At 35.4% G+C, this 20,762-nt stretch overlaps 2 protein-coding genes across 4 annotated transcripts in view; both read right to left on the bottom strand.

Annotated features, from left to right (window-relative positions):
* Positions 1–4,669, bottom strand: part of LOC138692638 (zinc finger protein 83-like) — a 41,236-nt gene extending 36,567 nt beyond the window's left edge. Inside the window, exon 1 of one of the 3 annotated variants that reach the window (XM_069815706.1) lies at positions 4,579–4,669. The gene's annotated coding sequence lies outside the window, so the exon portion shown is untranslated. The remainder of the gene's footprint in view (positions 1–4,578) is intronic. The other 2 variants (XM_069815709.1, XM_069815708.1) reach the window with 2 other exon arrangements.
* Positions 4,670–6,640: 1,971 nt separating this feature from the next.
* Positions 6,641–20,762, bottom strand: part of LOC138692641 (oocyte zinc finger protein XlCOF6.1-like) — a 111,233-nt gene continuing 97,111 nt past the window's right edge. The window contains exon 8 of the mRNA XM_069815724.1: positions 6,641–7,588. Within this exon, the coding sequence (XP_069671825.1) occupies positions 7,504–7,588 (85 nt within the window). The 3' untranslated portion in view covers positions 6,641–7,503. The remainder of the gene's footprint in view (positions 7,589–20,762) is intronic.

The raw sequence follows: 20,762 nt of genomic DNA, 5'->3' as shown, positions 1-20,762 counted from the left end.
ATAATTTTAATATTTTTTATACTTAACTTCAATTTTATTAATGCTTCAACATATACATGTCTATTAAGCTGCTTATGATACATGCTTTTCATATGCATAAAAAATAAATAACCAACATGCAAAATGTAAAATACTAGCTAGGATATAGCCTGCCTTAACACTGTGTTCTTAAATGATTTTACTCAACCTGAAGATGACTTCTTTATAAGTCTAAAACGTTCGTCCTTACATGACATGTGACAATAGGTCTATTTTGTATTTTAATAAATTAATGTCGGATAAGTAATAGACGGAACTCAAACAGTTTATGTATAGTATTTGTGAGGAAGATGTATAGATTATCGATTATATTTATCGACGTCTATTTTAAATGATTATTGCATTGTTGGAAGACTCTTATCAGTTAGATTATTGAATTCAATTAAAATTTAATGTTTGTGATATTTTCATGGTTCATACTTATTGCTTAAGAATGCAACAAATATATCACACGAATGTTAGGAACATATTTATTACAGGTGATATTACGACGAAAAGTTTAGCTAATAAGCCTACATTTAATTATTTTCACTAAACACAATATATCTGAAGGAAATAAACGGTGAATTTAATAATAGTGGTGGCTAAATATTTTTTTGAAAATAATTACATTATCATATTCATATTTTCTGCTCATTAAAAATTATGTATATAGTGATACAATTATCGTTAAATGGGTTTGGTGAAAGATGCAGGGTCAAGTGGGGTAGCCTATTTATGTGACAATTTTTAAAACTTTTAGTGTAATTTTTTACTTAGTGATCTTAATTTTCTGACACATAGATGAATACAATTCAGTACGCTATAGCTTTCTGATGTTAACACTATTTTCGATAAATACACAAGGAACAATGAATGAAAAATTAAAACAGCTGTCTCATAATTACCCTGGCTAAGGGTCAATAATGATACCTTCATGGGATAACTATAAGACACTTATATATCTCTGTTGATTGGAGAAAGAGAAGTATGGGAGGGCAATGAGACAGAGTGATTCTTATTTGACAAGTAAAAATCTTTCACAAAAGTCAGGTCTGAGTTGGAGCAATTATTTAATGCAACAAACAACATTGCCGTTACATAACTAAAATCAATTAAAATTTCTTCTTAGGAAAAATAAATAGAAAGTGTACTTTAATGCTGTTCAAACATAACAAAAATTTGTAACACACTTCTGAGTCTCCTAATATGTAAGAAAAAAAATTCTGAATATGAACACAACCTAGTTTTACATCTCATAAGTCCATACCTGTAATGGTTAGCGCGTCTGGCCGCAAAACCAGGTGGCCCGGGTTCGATTCCCGGTCGGGGCAAGTTACCTGGTTGAGGTTTTTTCCGGGGTTTTCACTCAACCCAATATGAGCAACTGCTGGGTAACTTTCGGTGCTGGACCCCAGAATCATTTCACCGGCATTATCATCTTCATCTCATTCAGACGCTAAATAACCTAAGCTGTTGATAAAGCGTCGTAAAATAACCTAGTAAAATAAAAAATAAAATACATCTCATAAACATCTACGGGGTTCTCAAATGTGAATTTTAGCCTATCACCACCCTCATAAATTCTTGGAACTGGCACTTTGCCTAAAATATCCTTCACATTAACCATTGACACATCATTTTCTTTAATTGTAAAAGTATCTTTTTGTCCATCAACACTTCTCATTCCCATCACTTCTAAGTCATTATCATCCAAAACATTCTGAATGACACACAAGTACCGATACTTTACAGATTATCTTTTTTCCACCCTTGAAACATACTAGAACATAATCTCCACAGCTATATGAATCTAGGTTTTCCACTTGTATGAAATGATCTTCTTGTCCCACCACAATGTCTACTCTCTATCCCTTCCACTTCCTCCTCCTCCTCATCTTCTTCAAGTTCCAAAGTTTTAGATTTCTTTGAATTTTTGCCTGGCATTTTCTTCTTAGATTTCTCCTTCAAGAGTGTAGCCTTTTCAATTTCGTTTCTATATTCCTCAGATGTTATTACTCTTGCATGCACATCAATATTCCTTCTTCTTGCATTGACCACATTGGTGTGTTTGATTTTCTCAAGAAGTATGGACTCAAAATTATTCCCTACATTTGCATTTGTTTTTTAAGTTGATGGCATTTCAAGGGTAGGGACTTCACCAATTACTTCCTCAGTTACTTCTGACAGTCAGGCCTGAATCATTTTCTGCAAAGTGGGTTGAGTAGGTCTAGCTTCCAAGTAGTTCTGTAATTTAGTTGGGTCCAAGTGATCTGTATGGTCGTAAGGAAATACACCAGTTGCTTTGAACCCAGAAATAATATTTGCTGGGTGCAATCCCTCAAACCAAACAGTAAAATAAAAAGATCTACAAATTCACTTTTTACTAACCGCCTTTGGTTCTCTTGCTGCCATGCTAAGAGAGTTTCATTCCATTTAGCTTTGAGAGGACCAAAGCAACACTTATGTAACGGCTGTAATAAGTCAGGGTGGAAGCTTCAGAATTGTGATCTGATTACTTCTAGCAAATGCAATTGTAACTGGTTCCATACGAGATATGTGTCCATCAAATACCATGAGGATGGGTCTTTCTTTCACTACTTCCGCAAATTCCTCATATACAAACCAAATACAATAGATGTCATATATTTCTCTGTGTTTGCCTAAAATGTACTAGGAATATCATTCTTTCCGTTCCACTATGAGCAGAGATTCCATGAGGAAAATATTATAAGTGGTGGAAACATTCTTCCTCCAGCTGAACAGCATGCTACAACAGTGCTATTTTCTTTACCAGTACCTGTATTGTATTGTGCACTTTTTAGCCAACTTCAGATTCACATCTTACATGCTGAGGATCAGAACTGAAAGAGGTTTCATCTAAATTCCACATATGGTGTGGTTTATCCGAAATACACAGATGATTGTTTCCTTAAGAACATCATAAAAATTGTAGGTATATAATATAGGGATCACTAGTAGTTTTCCATCTACTAGCATCTAGAGCTTCAAGTTTTTTTTTTTTTCAAATTTAATCTGTTTCACTTACAGAAACCTCTAAACCAATCATTTCCCGGAATTCCATTTTTGAAAAGTGTCTCAATATTATTTTCTGTAACAAAATCTGTAACTACAGAAATTACTTCATTTTTTGTTAAAGCAAATCCTCATTTTGCCAAAACCTGTAGGTGCGATGTCAGCTGCATTTCAAAGCAGTCTTCCTTCCTGTTTTCTCAAGTCCTTTGCCTAGTAGTCGTCTTAAAGGTAAGGATTTATCGATCCTATAAGCTTTGGCAGCTTCACGAATTGACTTCTTTCTCGAACGGATATCAGCCAGAGCATGATCTTCTGGTAGGTTTCTCCTTGTCTCAAAATTCCCCCACTTTATGTCTGAAAATTTCCCCACAAGTTTCAGCTGGAATAACTCTAACCCAAAAAGTCACAAAGGATTCTTTACCACGTAATTTCAATCAATCAACCTTCCTGTATTCATCCATAGAGTCACAATTTCTCTGACCACTATAATTCTGGGATAGCACAAAAAGTTTTAAGGAAAGAAAAAAAAGTTTTAGATTAAAAAATGACAGTTGTTTAGGAAATCGATTTTTACTACCCTGCCTTTATATTTATTTTATATAAGGATTTATTGTTATAGGAAGTAGACATATGTAGGCATAACTATTTCATAAAAAACTTATTCTTCTTAATATCTAACAATGAAATTTTATGCTGTCTCTTAATTACTCCATTTTTTTTCCTGTCTCATATTTACCCCACTTGGCCTCAGAAATTACATGGAGATCCATATCAACTAGACTTATTGAATAATGGTGAAACCAATGTTTATTTATTGGAAAACCTACAATTACTATAATCATAAATACAGGCATTGGGATAGTAGGCCACACGGACTTCATAATTTATAATACAACGTAATTAATATCATAATCTCGCTTGCCAACAAACAAATGTAAGAATCACACTGTAATTTGACAGTTATCAGAAATGCTGGGACTTACTCTTTTTGTAGTGGATTTTTGATTCAAGTAATATAATACAGTATATTTCCTTTTGTTTTCAAAATAGGTACACGCTAATCTAATTCTTCCATTGTTTAATTCCCGTGTCATGTTCTTTCTTATAAATGCAAAATCTACGGCATTGTAACACACATATTGTAGTTACTTTGAAGATTCAACCCTCATAAATGAACAGAGATGTGAAATAACGGATAAGTCAAGATTGGCTAGTATAACCACTGTGAAAAAATTCTAACTAGTATATCTGTTGAAACATCGTGTGACAATGTTGTTTGCTGTTGGGTCAACTGTCCGAGGACAGGTTGGAATAGGCTATAATAAATGACAAAAATAAAGCATCATTCCTGAGACAACTAAGCAAGGAGATAATGGGGTAGGGTTTAATACTGTAGTTCTTCAAACTAAACTGTGCCACGAAACAGCGGTAATAGTAAAGCAGATGTAATTAAAACAGAACCATGGTTATATTACAGTCTGAAGTTTATGTTGAGTTACGTTACAGGTAAAAATTGCTACTTACAACTTCCAAAATTGCAATCCTACGAAACAAACATGGAACTACGTACATATTACATCCACCGAAAATGAAAACTTTATTGCCTGTGCCTGGACAGTAAGAGATTCACGCTGCAGTGACGGGGTGACCAAATTGGGCGATAATTTGTCCTCAACATTTAATCCTACACTGTATGTATTTTTCACCAAAATGGAATTTAGTTAAAGATACACCCATGGAAATAATCCTAATAATGAGTAATTTCTATTACTTCTGCTGTTTTATGAAACATTTTACTGATATTATTACATTATTTCTGATATTACGAGAGTTTTGGCAATAATACTGATTTATTAATTTTATGAAGCAGCTCCTGAGGACGCAAAACTAGGGAAACTGATCATTTCCCAAGTAAATTCGTCCTGGACTTCTTGGATGTTACTGGTATGTTGGCAATTAGTAAGAAGTGGGAGTAGACTGCAGGTGTGCAATAGGTTATAATAGGAAAGTATCAAGCTACTTTTATGTTCAAAGCAGACCTTGAGGTGGGGCAAGGTGCGACAGGATGACATCCCGGTTCCTTTTGAAATGGCTTAAAACCATCCTGTTATATCTTAGCACTTCTTAGTATGTAATGCATGTGTGACTATATTTTAATGTATGTTACATAAACTACTGTAACATGTTTGTAGGTCTAGACTGTACATCACACAGTATATTTTCATAACCTATGTCTATGAATAAAAAGAGGGAAACCATCCCGATTCTTTTGTTCATTTCACCTCAAGCACTGGTTCAAAGTATTTGTGGCTACAAACTAAAACAACGTGTTTATCATTATATAAATCTCACAGAAACCAAGGAAGCAAAAGAAAATTGTGTCTGATTTGATGTAGCTTTAATGAGAAAATGCCTACGTAAAGATTAACTTTTGGTCTTACAGAATTTATCTGTTATGGTAACCATTGAAGAAATACCATTTAATTAATTATTGAAATAGGCATATACAATACAAATATAAAAGTAATACATATTTTGCAAATATGTTGAATACCGAAGATAATTCAATAAATAATAACAATAATAATACCAAAAAAGTTATTTCAGTAGAAGGAACTTGAAAAAAATACATACAAAAATAACATAGTGACATAAATTGCAATACAACTGCTAATCTATTATGTGGCTAACGAGAAAGATGGGCTCTGGCACAAATCAAGTCACGTGGTTATCATGGTCTAGTCATGGCTACCGTGACAATCCCCTAATAAAAATACAGGTTCGAAGTTCTAAAAAACAAAGGAATTGCTATATTAAACTCATGTTAAACGTACATTTATATATAAACTTGTTCAATGTTGGCCATGTTATGACTAAGAATGTGATGTCGCACTGTAGCCTGTCTTTCTCTTAGCCACAATTCTATTACTACTATAAACAAGATACACAGATAGTTTTGGTATGTTATATAATTCTCAATGTGAGGTTATTTTTCAAATTGAATGCACTGTATAGGGGAAATCAGGCATATATGGGCACTTTTAAGGGGTTAGGTACAGCTTACAGCAGTAAAATTTTGGAAGTATTCAACATTTTTTTCCTCCATTACTGTATCCTGTACAATAATGAAAATTAGTATGTGTAAAACGCCGAAATTTTTTGTTTATTTGTGCATGTCGTATCTACAATATGATGCAAGATCACTTCTCTATCGTTGATAGATTGTCTGATAAAAAAAATAATTTAAAAAATGGTCAAATATCAGTATTTTCTTCTAACGCAAAATAAAAAAATATATATATATTTATTAAGGATTGTAGTTGAAAGAGCATGATATTGTAAACATGAGTTTCAGCAATAAAATAAAAGAGCGAGAACATGAAAAAGTTAACAAGTTTATGAGTTATGAGGGAAACGCTTGATCACTGCACAGTGAACTACCACCATTACGAATTTTGAAAAAAAATATATATATATATATATATAATTTTTTTTAATCTTAAAAATATTTTTTTCATATAGCAGAAGGACAGTGTTTTACACATACCAATTTTCATTATTGTACAAGATACAATAATGGAGGAAAAATTTTTGAATATTTCCAAAAATTTTACTGCTATAAGCTGTACCTAACCCCTTCAGATAATGCCCATGTCACCCTAATTCTTCGTGAGTTACGAAGCATCAGATAGTATATTTGTATAACAAACGCTTTGACATTCTCTTACGAATACTTTTGCTGCCATGGCACTTCTCCCAATTCTGTCGTGAAATAAGGAGCACACTCATCTCTGATCGACTGACTACTTACTACCGACCTCCTTGGGACCCTCCTAAAGGCCAGGAATGATGTAAGTGCAATATCATTCCTCTGGTTTCTTTCAATGACATTTCCTGCCACTTCAGCATTAAATGCTCCATTGGGAGTGTACAGATTCCTAGAAGAATCACTTCTACGCATAAAATTGTGGAAATACAAGCAACACCGTACATGCTTTTTCTGGCTGAAGTAACATCGGCTTGCGAAGAACCCTAAATACAGCAGAACGGATTCCAAATGCATTTTCTACTACACGACATGCCCTTGATACCTGTAATTGAATATTCGTTCTTTGCTTCCATTTTCTGGTACACTTGGGAAAGGCTTCAACAAACTGTTCTGTAGAGGGAATGCATCATCTCCTATGAATACATATGGGACTTTGTCCATTCTGTCTGGGAGAAAGTCATCGGATGGAATTCCAAGTTCATTATTCTGCAGTTTCCTGTAGAATGAAGTATTCCTTAAGAGGCCACTATGTGAAATTCTTCCTTGGCATCCAGCATCAGCATATATAAAGGAATAGTTAGCATCCACAATTCCCAACAAAACTATAATAAATGTTCTTTTATAATTGAAAAACTCGGTGCCACTATTAATGGGTGAATGTAGAATGCAGTGTTTACCATCTAAGGCTCCCAAACATTGTGGAAAATTCCAGTCTTCATTGTAGCATTTTGATACTTCACGCCATTCCTCAGGACTAGACGGCATCTGAGGGAGAGAAAGGCATCCATAAAGACATGACGTTTTTTGAAATTCTAACTACTATTACTTTTATACATCTTACACAACTTTTAACACTTTATCACTTCGGAATGTATAGTTTATATTACTTTCACGTATTTAAATATTAAGTTACGTTAATCCACAGCCTGAAACTAGTCAACAAGGTAACCTAACCTAGTATTTAACACATAAAAGTAATATAAACTATATATTCCGAAATTATTTTTATGTTTAGGAGTTATTAAAGGCATTTCTAAGGGGGAAAAATTGTAGTTACCTTTTTAAATTTAGCAACTCGTAATTATATATCATTTTTTTTCTTGGGTTTTAGGTCACGAGAACGAGGATGAAGGCCAGAATCACAATGTGCCTGATGAAATATCATGAGATTTTTTTGATGACATGGATTCATCCCCAACTCAAGTGCCTTCCACTGCAATTCCTGTTGCATCTGGGGAATTGACATCATTCTCAACTCCAGGGTGTTCCATTGCAAGTCGTTTTACATCTGGGGAGTTGAGGAAAAAAAAGTCGAAAGAGGACACAAGAATATCAGAGGTCTATGGAATTTTGCAAGCAACAGTAACAAAGCAACAAGCTAAAGATATTTGGAGACTTTGTTGCCACAAAACATCGCTCATACAGTGAAAGAACGCGATGCATTGTGGAACACATGATTGGCAACATTCTGTTCCAAGCAGATATATGACATTTGGAGCTAACTACATAGAAACAAGTTAGTTCCAACGCCCATATTCTGCCGGAATACATTGACAACCAAGTAGAAACTGAATCTGGGAATGCAATATATGTAATAAAATCTCAGTAATGATTAAGGCTAAAATTAATAAAAGCAGACAAAATGAGATAGGTTTATGTTTCCCAGATAATTTACATTATGTACTTATTTAATATTTTTTTTACATTATTGTTAATGTATAGACTGGTATTACATAACTGGCCACACGATTATTTGAAAGATGACTTTATTTTATTGTACAATTTGTATCATAATGTCCTCAGAAATGTCAGTTCTGTGACTCCTGATTAACCTTCCCTATAGTGGAACACAGACTTCTGAAGTGTTCTTCGGCCGCTTACCCACCCTCCTCACGAACTTTTCCCTTTGCAAATTACACTGCAAAAAATAATCTTGTCTGTCTCCTTGTGCTCATCTCGTCAATTCATTCTTGATCGTCTCAGTTCCTTTTAGGCCTATAGGTCGTTTATAATTTACTAGCGAGCATCTCGTCATTCGTGAAAGAAGGCTTATGAAATAGTGCTGTAGTAACGCGAGATAATCAGGAGAATGTAACTGATAAGACGATCAGGAGTGATTAAATGACTGAAACGAAAGTGACAAGAGATGATAAAAAAAGATGTAAGGCAATGGGAAAGGAAAGTAAAATCCGGGACTATTAGGGTAGAAAGACAGACGAGACGGCATGAAATAACAGATTGCTGAGAACATTTTAATAAGGAAATAGCAGAAAGGACAATGAGAACTGAATTAATTTGATCAGAAAAAAATTAATGAAGAAACAACTATAGGTGAAATGAAGGGAAGAAAAGAAAAGATTGACGAGATTAATAATAGGCCTAGTAAAGTGATTGAAGAGACGATCAAGAGGAAAATTAGATGATGGACGAGACTATCCAAAAGTCTCAATAGCTTATCACATACAGGGATAAGACTTTACAACAAACTCCCTGTCGAAACTAAAGCCCTTAACTATGCTAGATTCAAAAAGTCAGTGAAACATATTTTACTTTTCCACATGCCTTTTACTGTCGATGAGTATCTTAGTTTAGCACTCCAAATTTAGCTTACAGTAGTTAGTATCCCCTTTTGTGTTTACTGCTCTTCTTTTCTATCTGATTCATGTCTGGGGTGAGACTGCCCAAGAAGATAAGGAAACCAAGAACCTTGTACAAGTAATGGTCTGAAGAAAACTGTGAAGAATTGACTTCATTACTGAATGTGTTGATTGTATATTATTGTAGACATCTTGTATGTCGGAATAACATGTATGTAACCGCATACTTATTATGTATTCAATCTGACGATGCCATGAAATCATTGTATTTCCTAATGCTAATAAATATCTATCTATCTATCTATGAAACGGAAAATGAATCATGAGACGGTTAGGAGAACGGAAAGGTGGGCGTGGATCATTTTGTAGGGACTCAATCGCGTCAATACAAATATGTCTTAAAATGTTTAAACTAACACCAAAAGCTGTTGCCATAACTCTTTGAGTTTTATGGCACATGGAAGAAACCAGTGACGTATACTGGTTAAAGGGTTTGGGCTACCACTGACCCTATTATTACACAAAATATATTTTAAAATCCCTATAATAAAATTCCTTACATATTTATGTGAATTCCAGACGTCTTGATTGGGACGAAAATACGTTGATGACTTCGTCCTTGAAATTACAGTTGGGCCACTTGCAAAGTTTCTGTAGAAATGACTTTTCAATGGATATTAGTGCCAAGCCGGATAAACGTTCTTGTGTATGAGTTGATCTACAGTAGGATTTTATTCTCTTCAACGCAGAAAATGTTCTTTCTACCGATGCTGACGTAGCTGGTATTGTCACAATTAATGTTGCCAATTTAAGGACTTCAGGAATAACTTGGTTCAGCTGGTTTTCATATATGGCAGATAATATTTCATGGATAGGTTTGTTCGAAAAATCAAAGACTTCTGCTGGATATATTACACTTAATTCATTTTTCAAACGTACTTGATCAAAGTGACTGTTATAGGACTGAAATAATTTGTTTAGTGCCTCATTCGGGAAGTTTTCTCTATAAGCAGAAAATTTTTGAGAATCTAGAAGATGTGTGAACTGAAGCTTTCCATAATCAGAAAATCTGTCAGTAATTTCCATGTGCATACGATCTAGTATGCTGTAGTACAGCTGCCTGTATTTCAATTCATCATCTCCTTTTCTTCGCTTTAATGGTGGTTCCATTGTATTGTCTGAAGAATTTTCATTTTCCATATTACTCCATATGGACGGAAACCCACTACGTCTGAACTCGGATATAGTATTTTTTTTTTAACTTTGATACCTCTTGCAAGTAGTATGCTATGTCTAGACTTTTTGTCTGAAGAATATTGTAGAGCACATCTATATGTGCGAACACTCTAGCATAGACTTCAAGAAGAAATATATTCTGAAACTGTGTGAAAAAATTCAAATATCCTTGAGCCTGCACATTTACAGCATCATCCCAGTTTTCTTCAGAGTCATTACAAATGATATTTTTAAAGAAAGCAGTCAGTTGTTCTCTGTATTCCTTTACTGTATTTACAAGCCGAGATGTAAAAATCAATCTAGTTGGTGCTCCTTTTGGGAGTTTCTTTTTCATAAATTCCTTGAGTTTTCTGATCTTTTAGGAGATGATGAGAAAAATGCAGCTAAACCCGACAGTGTTTGGAAAAAAATGCGGCATTCTGGAATGGATGAAGTAGTTTGTTGCAAAACTAAATTGAGAACATGGCTGTAACAATGGACAAATAGTGCTTGAGGATACTTTTCTTGAACTTTTGTTTTTAAGCCATATCTGAAGCACCATCGTATGTCTGTGCAATCAACTTATTGCCGACATTGTATTCTGCTATAACACCTTCCACATGCTGAAACAAAGCAGCACCAGTTTTGCCCGAACTGACATTTGTGAATCCTATAAACCGTTCTTGAACATTGGCAGTACTGTCGACGTATCTTAAAACAGTGGACAATTGACTCTGATTAGAGCAGTCACTTGTTTCATCAACAACAATGGCCACAAAAGGTTTTATGTTCTTTATCATAACCCCACTTATAGCAAATATTAAGTCATTCTGAATTGCGAGAGAAGTGCTACGAAATACTGTTGAACTCTCAAGATGATTGGCCAGTAAATGGTCAAATTCACTTAAGGAACTTAAATATTCAATATAATTTCCTATATTGTCTGATTCCACACTCTCATTATGACCCCGAAAAGCCAATTCTTGTTTTCCTAGAAAGCAGACTGCGTTAATAAGATGCAGTAAAATCTCCCGATTTTTTTTTTTTCACAAGAGCATTGTGTTGGTTGATGTGTAGAGCTTTTTGCTTATCTAGCTGTAAATCAATTCTTGTCTTCCCAAAGTTTGCAAAGTTCATGCTACTAGAAATATGAGCTTTTGATTTGTCGTATTCTAGGACTGCCGTTCGAAGGGAGTTCATATTAGAAAACCCCTCTTTTGACCACACATTAGTTTCGCGGCTAAATAACAAACATGGCCAGCAAAATAGTTTAGACAGTTTAGAACTACCACACAACCAATTCCACTTACCATATGATGTTGAAGTGAAATGGCGTGTGTACTCTCGCTGTTTTTCTTTTACGTCCATGGACAAATTTAACTCAGGAGTTGGTCTTTCCATTTTCACAATTTCAACTTTCTCGTTGTTATGTACGACGGTTAAAAGGCACTTTTAATAAACCTTCTATTACACAGTCATTTTCAACACAAACCTCTCCAGAAACTTGTTCTGCCATATTTTTCACAATATCACTTAATTGGGAAATTAAAAACTTAATAATTCACAATTAATATAACTCTTAGACACTCGAACAAATCACAGATTTAAAATAATGCCCTGCAAGAACACAATCACATTCAATTGCTAGTGTACTAAGCGTATTGCTGCTTCGCGCCTGTGAAGAAACGGATCACGAGAGCGGCAACTCGCCCGTCCTACATTGCACGATGGAAACAGAAGGGAGCGGGGGGGGGGGGGACGGGCAGTTGTGTTACAGAACAGCGTGCGCGGTACGGTCACAGGCTACCTCACGTAACAAGCGGTTTCTCCAGCGATGCCGCCTTGACAACTTGTTTCTTTTCGAGAGCAGAGAGCGCATATAAATCTAAAATTACTTTAATTTTAATTACTATGGTAAAACTAATAATACAAAATTATTACATTACCGGTATGTTATATTATAAACTTTTTCTTTTGTAATTTCCTTGGGCTACCGCCGGTAGCCCTGGTAGTCCGCAAAATACGCCCCTGGAAGAAAGAGTGGATTACTCACTGCTATAAAGATATTAAAACTATTTGTAAACATAAAAAATAACCTCTTTTGTCTGGCTACGCATATTTACACTGAGAGGCATACTCTAAACATAATAGCATTTATTAAACACAAATTGTACAACTTTCAGACTTTTTAAAATTTGTTCTGGACACCTGGCTTGGGATCTCGCAGAGTGACGGTGATTATGGAACATTGGTGGAATGACAAAGATGAGGGGAAATAGAAGAACTCCGATAAAAATAACCCTCGCGCCCACTTTGTTCACCATCCAGACGAGGATCGAACCCGGGTCGCCACGGTGCAAGGCCGAGAGACTAATCACTCCGGCACAGGTTATTGAATGCTTGAAAAAGTGTCTACATATACAAAACAGAATATCACAACTTAAGTTTAGACAACTCTCAACTATACACATAACACAGAAGAGCACAGCACAAGCTTAGACTCAGCTTTATTTTCGCAGCGTAGGAAGTTCAGATTTTTACAGTAGAACCGGTCCCCAGGCCATTAGGGTGGCAGGAGGGTGAGTAAGTTTGCAGTAAGAAGAAGGGAAAGTGTGTGACCTTGGCAACCATAAATGCTTGTGGACGACTAGAACAACATGAAATATCCTACATTCTTTTATTTCAGTCCTTTACTAGTTTATATGACATAACTCTTTCAATATTAAGTCAATTGGTTGTATCTGTTGATAAATAAATAACGAAATAAGAACTGCAATAAATGTATTAAAATCCCACAGAAAGGACCAGAGTCACAGAATCGACAAAAGACAAATTTGAAAATGGATAGGTCCCCCCTCCCCCGGCACAAGATCTAGTTAACTGCAACATTTGATCAATATTTTGATATCTGTAGTTAATTGATGAACTAGTGGACTTACTCGTGTTAAATATGAAATATTTGTCCGGCTTACAGCTGTTTCAGTGCTTCACGCACCATCATCAGAGCCTATTGATCGCGGCGTCATCTCGAACTTCTCTGCCTGTTAGGAGGGTGTGTTTTATTGTTGGAAGGTGTTGAATTGTGGTGTCAAATAGTGTGTGTGTACTGAAATTGATCTGTGTGTTGAGGATTTGATCGGGGTGTGTTTTAATGTGTTTGTATATTTCATATTGTTCCAGTGTGTTGAGTTTTTGGTTCTTGGGTTGTGTGTGTAGGATTTCCATGTCCGTGTTTATGTTATTGTATGTATGGTTAGTATTGGTTATGTGATCGGCGTATATAGATGTATTGTGTCCTCTGGTTATAGCTTTAATGTGTTCTTTGTGGCGTGTTTGGAATGATCTGCCTGTCTGTCCTATGTAGAAAGCTATAACCAGAGGACACAATATATCTACATACGCCGATCACATAACCAATACTAACCATACATACAATAACATAAATACGGACATGGAAATCCTACACACACAACCCAAGAACCAAAAACTCAACACACTGGAACAATATGAAATATACAAACACACTAAAACACACCCCAATCAAATACTCAACACACAGATCAATTTCAGTACACACACACTATTTGACACCACACTTCAACACCTTCCAACAAGAAAACACACCCTCCTGACAGGCAGAGAAGTTCGAGATGACGCCGCGATCTAGTAGGCTCTGATGATGTTGCGTGAAGCACTGAAACAGCTGTAAGCCGGACAAATATTTCATATTTAACACGAGTAAGTCCACTAGTTCATCAATTAATTATATTCAAGTGTTAAAAGTGGTGTACGCAAGATTCAAAATGGAATATCTGTAGTATAACCTTTCACTGTTCATTCCTCTGTATGAGTTGTCCATTGGAAGTATGTAGTGTCTCCTCGATTGTGTAGATTAATTTATATTACCTTGTCAACTACGAGTACCAGGTGGCCCGGGTTCGAATCCTGGTCGGGGCAAGTTACCTGGTTGAGGTTTTTTCCGGGGTTTTCCCTCAACCTATTACGAGCAAATGCTGGGTAACTTTCGGTGCTGGACCCCGGACTCATTTCACCGGCGTTATCACCTTCATATCATTCAGACGCTAAATAACCTAGATGTTGATACAGCGTCGTAAAATAACCCAAAAAATAAAAAACTACGAGTACTTCCGATTTTTGTCGTTTTATGAACATTTTTTTTTTCATCCTTGTTTTAGCCTGAAAAACCTCTTGTACTTTTATTTTCTACATTTCAGTTTTTTCCAATTCTTCTTGTGAATTTTTCAAATCTCTATAGGCTTTCAGTTCTCTCTGGTTTTCCTATCTGCAATTTTTATAATGTTACAGCCGGAGCCTTAGTATATCTCTTTCTTTTGATGTTTCTTGTTGTTTTGCATTGCAATTTTACTTGTACTTTCCACTATCCTTCATTAGATATTTGTAATGTATCTTGGGTATTTTCTTCACTTTACATCATTTCCTTTAACTTTCTTACATTCCTTTGTTCTTCCTTCTTTAATGAATATTTTACCATAGCTTCCTCCTTATGTTTTTTTTTTTTAACTTTAGCAATTAACCTTTCCTTTTTGACAGAATTCATTGTTTAGATACCTAGAAGTGTGGAAAGTGTCATTGTAATGTAGGCTTATTACAAACAGGTAATTTCTATGATAGAAATGTCTCTTGTGAGACACATGATCATTTCTGTGACACCATGTAATTATGTGGGACGTCTGAGAACTAACGAAAACCATTCTCAATTTATAATTCCTCTAATCTCATGTTGATTACTGGGTTTAAGATTATGCTAATTATGCACACCATCATATCTGACTGTTAACATAAATTTACAAGACACACTTTACATATTTTAGACATCCCAGAACTGACTGGCAATAAAGGTAGGCCTACTCTCAGGAAAACAGTTACATATGTTTTCCTTTCTCTAATGTAAAAACTACAAATCATCCTGTCACTGCAAACTGCCACAATGTGGTCCATACCAAACAACTGAAGAGCTGTTCAGGACTTGTACTACCATCCAGTGGATAGTTTTATCGCTTGTAGTAAGTGTCACAGAACTGACATTATCTATTACGGACTGATTTAAATAATATTTGGAGTATTAAAGATACAATTGAATGATTATTAAGGAGCGGATTTCTATATAATTAAATATTTTTCTTGCGTGTGATAAAACACAATTAACAAAGTTAAAAATTCCAAATGTCAAGTTTCAAGTTTAAAACCCGAATTTTATTTCACATAAAAACACATATTTTCACAAAAAATTTATGTAAATACATATTTTCAGGAAATCTATTATAAACACATAAATCTTGGAGTTTCTTACTTAAATAATTTTTTTACAGGAACTTTTAAATATTTTAAAACCAAATCAATTATATCACTCAGAAATACGTTATCTTTTTAAGAATACTTGGTTGCTTCATGTTTCTATGGGCTGTGTGGTGTATCCATGATCTATTTTTGTAATAATATCACCTCAATTTCTGAGAACTGCTAGGTAGCATATCAATGTTATTATATGAGAATAAATTAACATGGACAAGAAGGAGAGATTTTGCAACACATAATTAGGAATGTTTATTGTTGTCGAAGATGATTTCATTCCGCACTTTGTTTGTGAAACACAACAGATAAGAGCTCGGGTATAAATATTATTTAATTTAAACAAATCTCTCGCCTCTCGTTCATGCCTATGAAGTGAGGAAATACATCTTGTTGTGATTCCCCGTTATCTGACCATACGCATAAGCTGCGTAGTGTAGACATGTGGCGTCACTATAGGAAGCTTTTCTCCGACATTGTCAGTCAGTAGCCAGAAACAATTTTTTACGTTAAGACGTGTGTATATTAGCCTCTTAAGATGCGTAAAATCAAATCGAGTTTAAGATCGCGTCTACAGCAATATGTAGATGAATTTAAAACCATTTTTACTACTGATGGAAAAGTGTTATTTTGCCAAACATGTGGTAAATCAGTAAGTGCAGATCAGAGCTCTCAGGTAACCCAACATTTGTCTGGAAACAAGCACATTGCCGCTGCTTCACGTGTGCATTCACGGCAAAACAGTGGATATAAAAAATGTGTAAAGTTGCTCAAGTATTGGAGGGTGTGCCTGTAGGTGAAATTGACGGTGTAGGTGTTTGTGACATTTCTCTCTTTAAATATGCACGTCTGACGTCCTGTGATGTGGAAAGATCGTTTTCACAGTGTAAGTCATTCAGAGATAATGGGCATGCATTTTTGTGATGGATAATTTTGAAATTACCTTTGTTGTTCGCTGCAATTGTCGAACAACTACTAGCAACTGATACTCAAGTGTGGTTTGTGAGTACCTAGTAACATTTTTTTTCAAGCTAAGTAAGGTATTTTTGTCATATTTAAAAAAAAATATATTTTTTTTTAATTTTTAGCAAATATTTTTGTACTTTTTGGCACATAAAAACAAATATATTTAAATTTTGTAGCACATAAAAATCCGCTCCCTAATGATTATATTTTGCATTAAAATAATAAATGGCAGGGGCATGCTACAATTTTATCCGGTTAAAATATATTTCGTTTTACTTTTTTAATTGCTAAATAACAATAAAATGCTTTTGAAGATGTGGTCAGGAACACGTCACAGAAATGACATCTCTATACTCAGAGTTGCTACTCAGGCATAGTAATGGTTTGATTACAAAATTATTGTCCAAATAACAATTAATTTACAACATGGTTTTAATATTGTAATGTTTTGTAATGTATGTTTTTCTTTGAAAAATAACAGATGTGTTGATTTGTGTAATTAATATGGATCTTTCCTTTGTTCTTACTTTCATGTTTCCCTGTTTGGCTTATTCAATTGAAGAGTACAGGAGAAAAAACCTGATACGTCACGTTTTACTATTTTTACAGGAAAGCAAGTTAGAACTTTCAAGACTCATTAGGCCTACAGTCTGTTTTCTTTGGGTTATAATTCTTCTAATTTCTTTGGACTAATGAGGTTGTTATTCTGTGTAGTTAAACTATAAAAATCTACACTACCTGAGTCCACACCTGTGGAGTAAGGGTTAGCACGTCTAGCCGCGAAACCAGGTTCGATTCCTGGTCGGGGCAAGTTACCTGGTTGAGGTTTATTCCGGGGTTTTCCCTCAAACCAATATGAGCAAATGCTGGGTAACTTACGGTGTTGGACCCAGACTCATTTCACCGGCATTATCACCATCTCATTCAGACGCAAAATAACCTAAGACGTTGATAAAGCGTCGTAAAATAACCTAAAAAAATAAAAGAACATACACTACCTGAGCTATTGCATGACTTCTTGTGCCGTTTTGTTTCGGCACACTTGGTTCATTTCTTTCCTTATCGTTTCTTTCTTTTCTATTCTCATTATTTTCTTTTTAGTATTAGTTTATCTCACCTTTTCATAGATGGCTTTACTTCTTCTCCATTTTTTAGTCTTTCTTTCTTCTTTAGATAGCTTGTTTCTTTTCTTCCATTTTTACTCTATTATTTCCTCACGTATAAGGAGCGAACTTTGTGATCACGTGACTGGAGATTGGTTTCTCATTGGCCATTTTGCTTTTGGCGTCCGTTTTGGGGGAGCATTATTATACTGTTTTGGGGGAGTATTTCGATTTGAGTGGAGTTACGGGAAGACCTTCGTGGAATAAGGTTGGACGACAGTGGTGGAGAGCTGTGAGGGAGTTGTGTGTTGTGGACCCAACGACTAACTGTGATGTGATGGCATAGTAGCCGGGAGTCGAACGGGGATTGTGATTTATTACGGCTAAAAGCGTAGTCAGTCTACGGAGTGGTGTGCTATGTGAGGATGGAAGTTTGAGTGTGGCACAGAGAGGCCATTGTTGTGTTGGACGCGAGATCGGTCCGGCAAGGATCGTAACAGGTTTTTATTATACGATTGAGTTGGTTATGTTGTAATAATTAATAGTAGGAGTTTGATTCCCTATGAAATATGAGATAATAAGTTGGCATTCCTCAAGCAGTGCTACATTAGTTATATTGGGTTTTGTAATAGGGTTTTCTATTATGTCAGACAAGCGAGGACTTGTCGAATTAGCTACTCATGATTTCAACTAGGAAACACAGATGGCATTACTAGTACATGTATTGACGAATGCCAGTTCAGTGAACTGCAATAATAAACGAAGTTAGTTGGAGTGGTGTGGAATTATAAGTGGTTGTACTCTTATGGGAGACCTTGGTTCATATCCATTTTCTTTTCACAGTGTTGTTAACAAATGTAAACAGAGTGAGTTGATTATTTACTTGAAGTGTTTTTTTTTGTACCACCTTACCAAAGAGATAGTCGACCCTATCATAGCTTTCTACGGCAGGGCAATACTTTATTATCGGAGTATGGTTTACTTAATAGGCCTACCTTTTATCTGCTATACAAAGTAACTAGAGTAGAAGCCAACCGTTCCAATCTAAAACAGAAAATCTTTAATTTTGGACTTCTCTCGTTTTTCCTTGTGCTCTTCAATTGCTTTAAACAACTCTCTCAGTTTAAAGGAACCTCTACAATTTAGATGCATTAGTTCTCTCCCAACATCATTATCATACAATCAGCAGTTGTGTAAACACAAATTTGAAAAGTAATGTGAAATTATTAAATAAAATACACGATTGCATAAGCAACATTTTTATTATTATTACTTATACTGTCTTGGGTTAAATTTCAGACCACGGATACCTTCCTTTCCCTCTTACTACAAAGTTCCAACCTTGTGCACACAAACTAAATTATTGGCACTGAAAAGTGACTTTTTGTAAGCATGATGCGCATTCGACAAACACAGACAAATCTCTCTTTTTAGTATTTTAAGATAATAATTATTGTCAGTGAGGTATCCGTATATTGAAACTTTCCCCTGTCTTGCAGTAGTACCTTAATAAAATCTTCCAGTTCCTCAATTATAGCTGCACATACTTCTGGAACAATCCTGGTAATCAGCTGTTTCGACACTTTGAATAAATACATTAAACTTGTATACGAATCTCCAGTAGCGAGATATCGAAGTGTTAATGCTAGCCTTTCCTGAATAGGTATTGCTTCTCGCCAGCTTGTCTCTTTCTTGGACATTTTTGGCCCTATTTTGCACAATAATATTTCGAAGTCTGTTTCTGAAATGCGACAGGCGTTGTGAAACTGTCTCGATTACATTCGACATAAATCATGAAGCAAGTTAGTGCCTCTATATTGATTGCGACTTTCGTAGAGTGGCGTCTGCCACCATCGGCTTTTCTTTTTGTTAAACTGCCTATAACAACGGCTGCACTTGCTATAATTATATCTTCGTCTGCCATTATTGCGGACATGCAACGAACGCGAATATTTTCTGACCATTTGCTGATGATTTGTACATTGCTCCAAACAGCGAACGAAGTTTCGCGTCATCATTCGTTCGAGATAAGTGTGTACGCACCTTAAGGCTACAAACGCTTAGAGCCTTCGGGTGTAAACGTTCGTCGAACTTCGGAACGAGTGAGCGCGAGCAATTTTTCAACATCGGACAGCCTACTGTTCCTACTGGAAGGAAGGCAGAACAGATTCAGATAACAACGCTATGCTGTCTGCTACGACCAGCGGTGGTCAAGGCTCAAGAGAACAGTTTTGCGTAGAAACTTCATTGAGTTATGAACAAATACAGAAGAAAATAGTAAAATTAATAAGTTTTCAATTTTCGTAAAATATTTTGAGTAGGCTAAGCCTTAGAGAATTATAGCAAGCTACGCCCCTGGAAATCAACATAAAGAATGTCACTGCAGTTTCGACATCGATATGAGATTTAGAAAACAAGCGATACGTAGATACTACATGTTTCCACATTAGAGTCAAATCTACGGACCATTTTTTGACCCAAGAAAATAAACATTGACTTACTCGAGTTGCTTATGTACACTTCAATTCTCCAGTTGACTTTGGTATAGGTTAAGTTGGTGCAACATTATGTTAATCGTATCATTGTGGTAAAATAATTCTTTATGTATTCTTAAGTTGACTTTACAATGTATAATATACTCAAAGAGCACGCATCCTCTCAGTCGCTAAGGCGCTTACCTGCCGATCCGGAGTTGCGTTCGGGCGCGGGTTCGATTCCCGACTGGGT

This window comes from Periplaneta americana, chromosome 17 (genome assembly GCF_040183065.1).
Source record: "Periplaneta americana isolate PAMFEO1 chromosome 17, P.americana_PAMFEO1_priV1, whole genome shotgun sequence".
NCBI classification, from domain to species: domain Eukaryota; kingdom Metazoa; phylum Arthropoda; class Insecta; order Blattodea; family Blattidae; genus Periplaneta; species Periplaneta americana.
The sequence above is the reverse complement of the archived record's forward strand: the minus strand, read 5'-3'. Positions and strand labels throughout refer to the sequence as shown.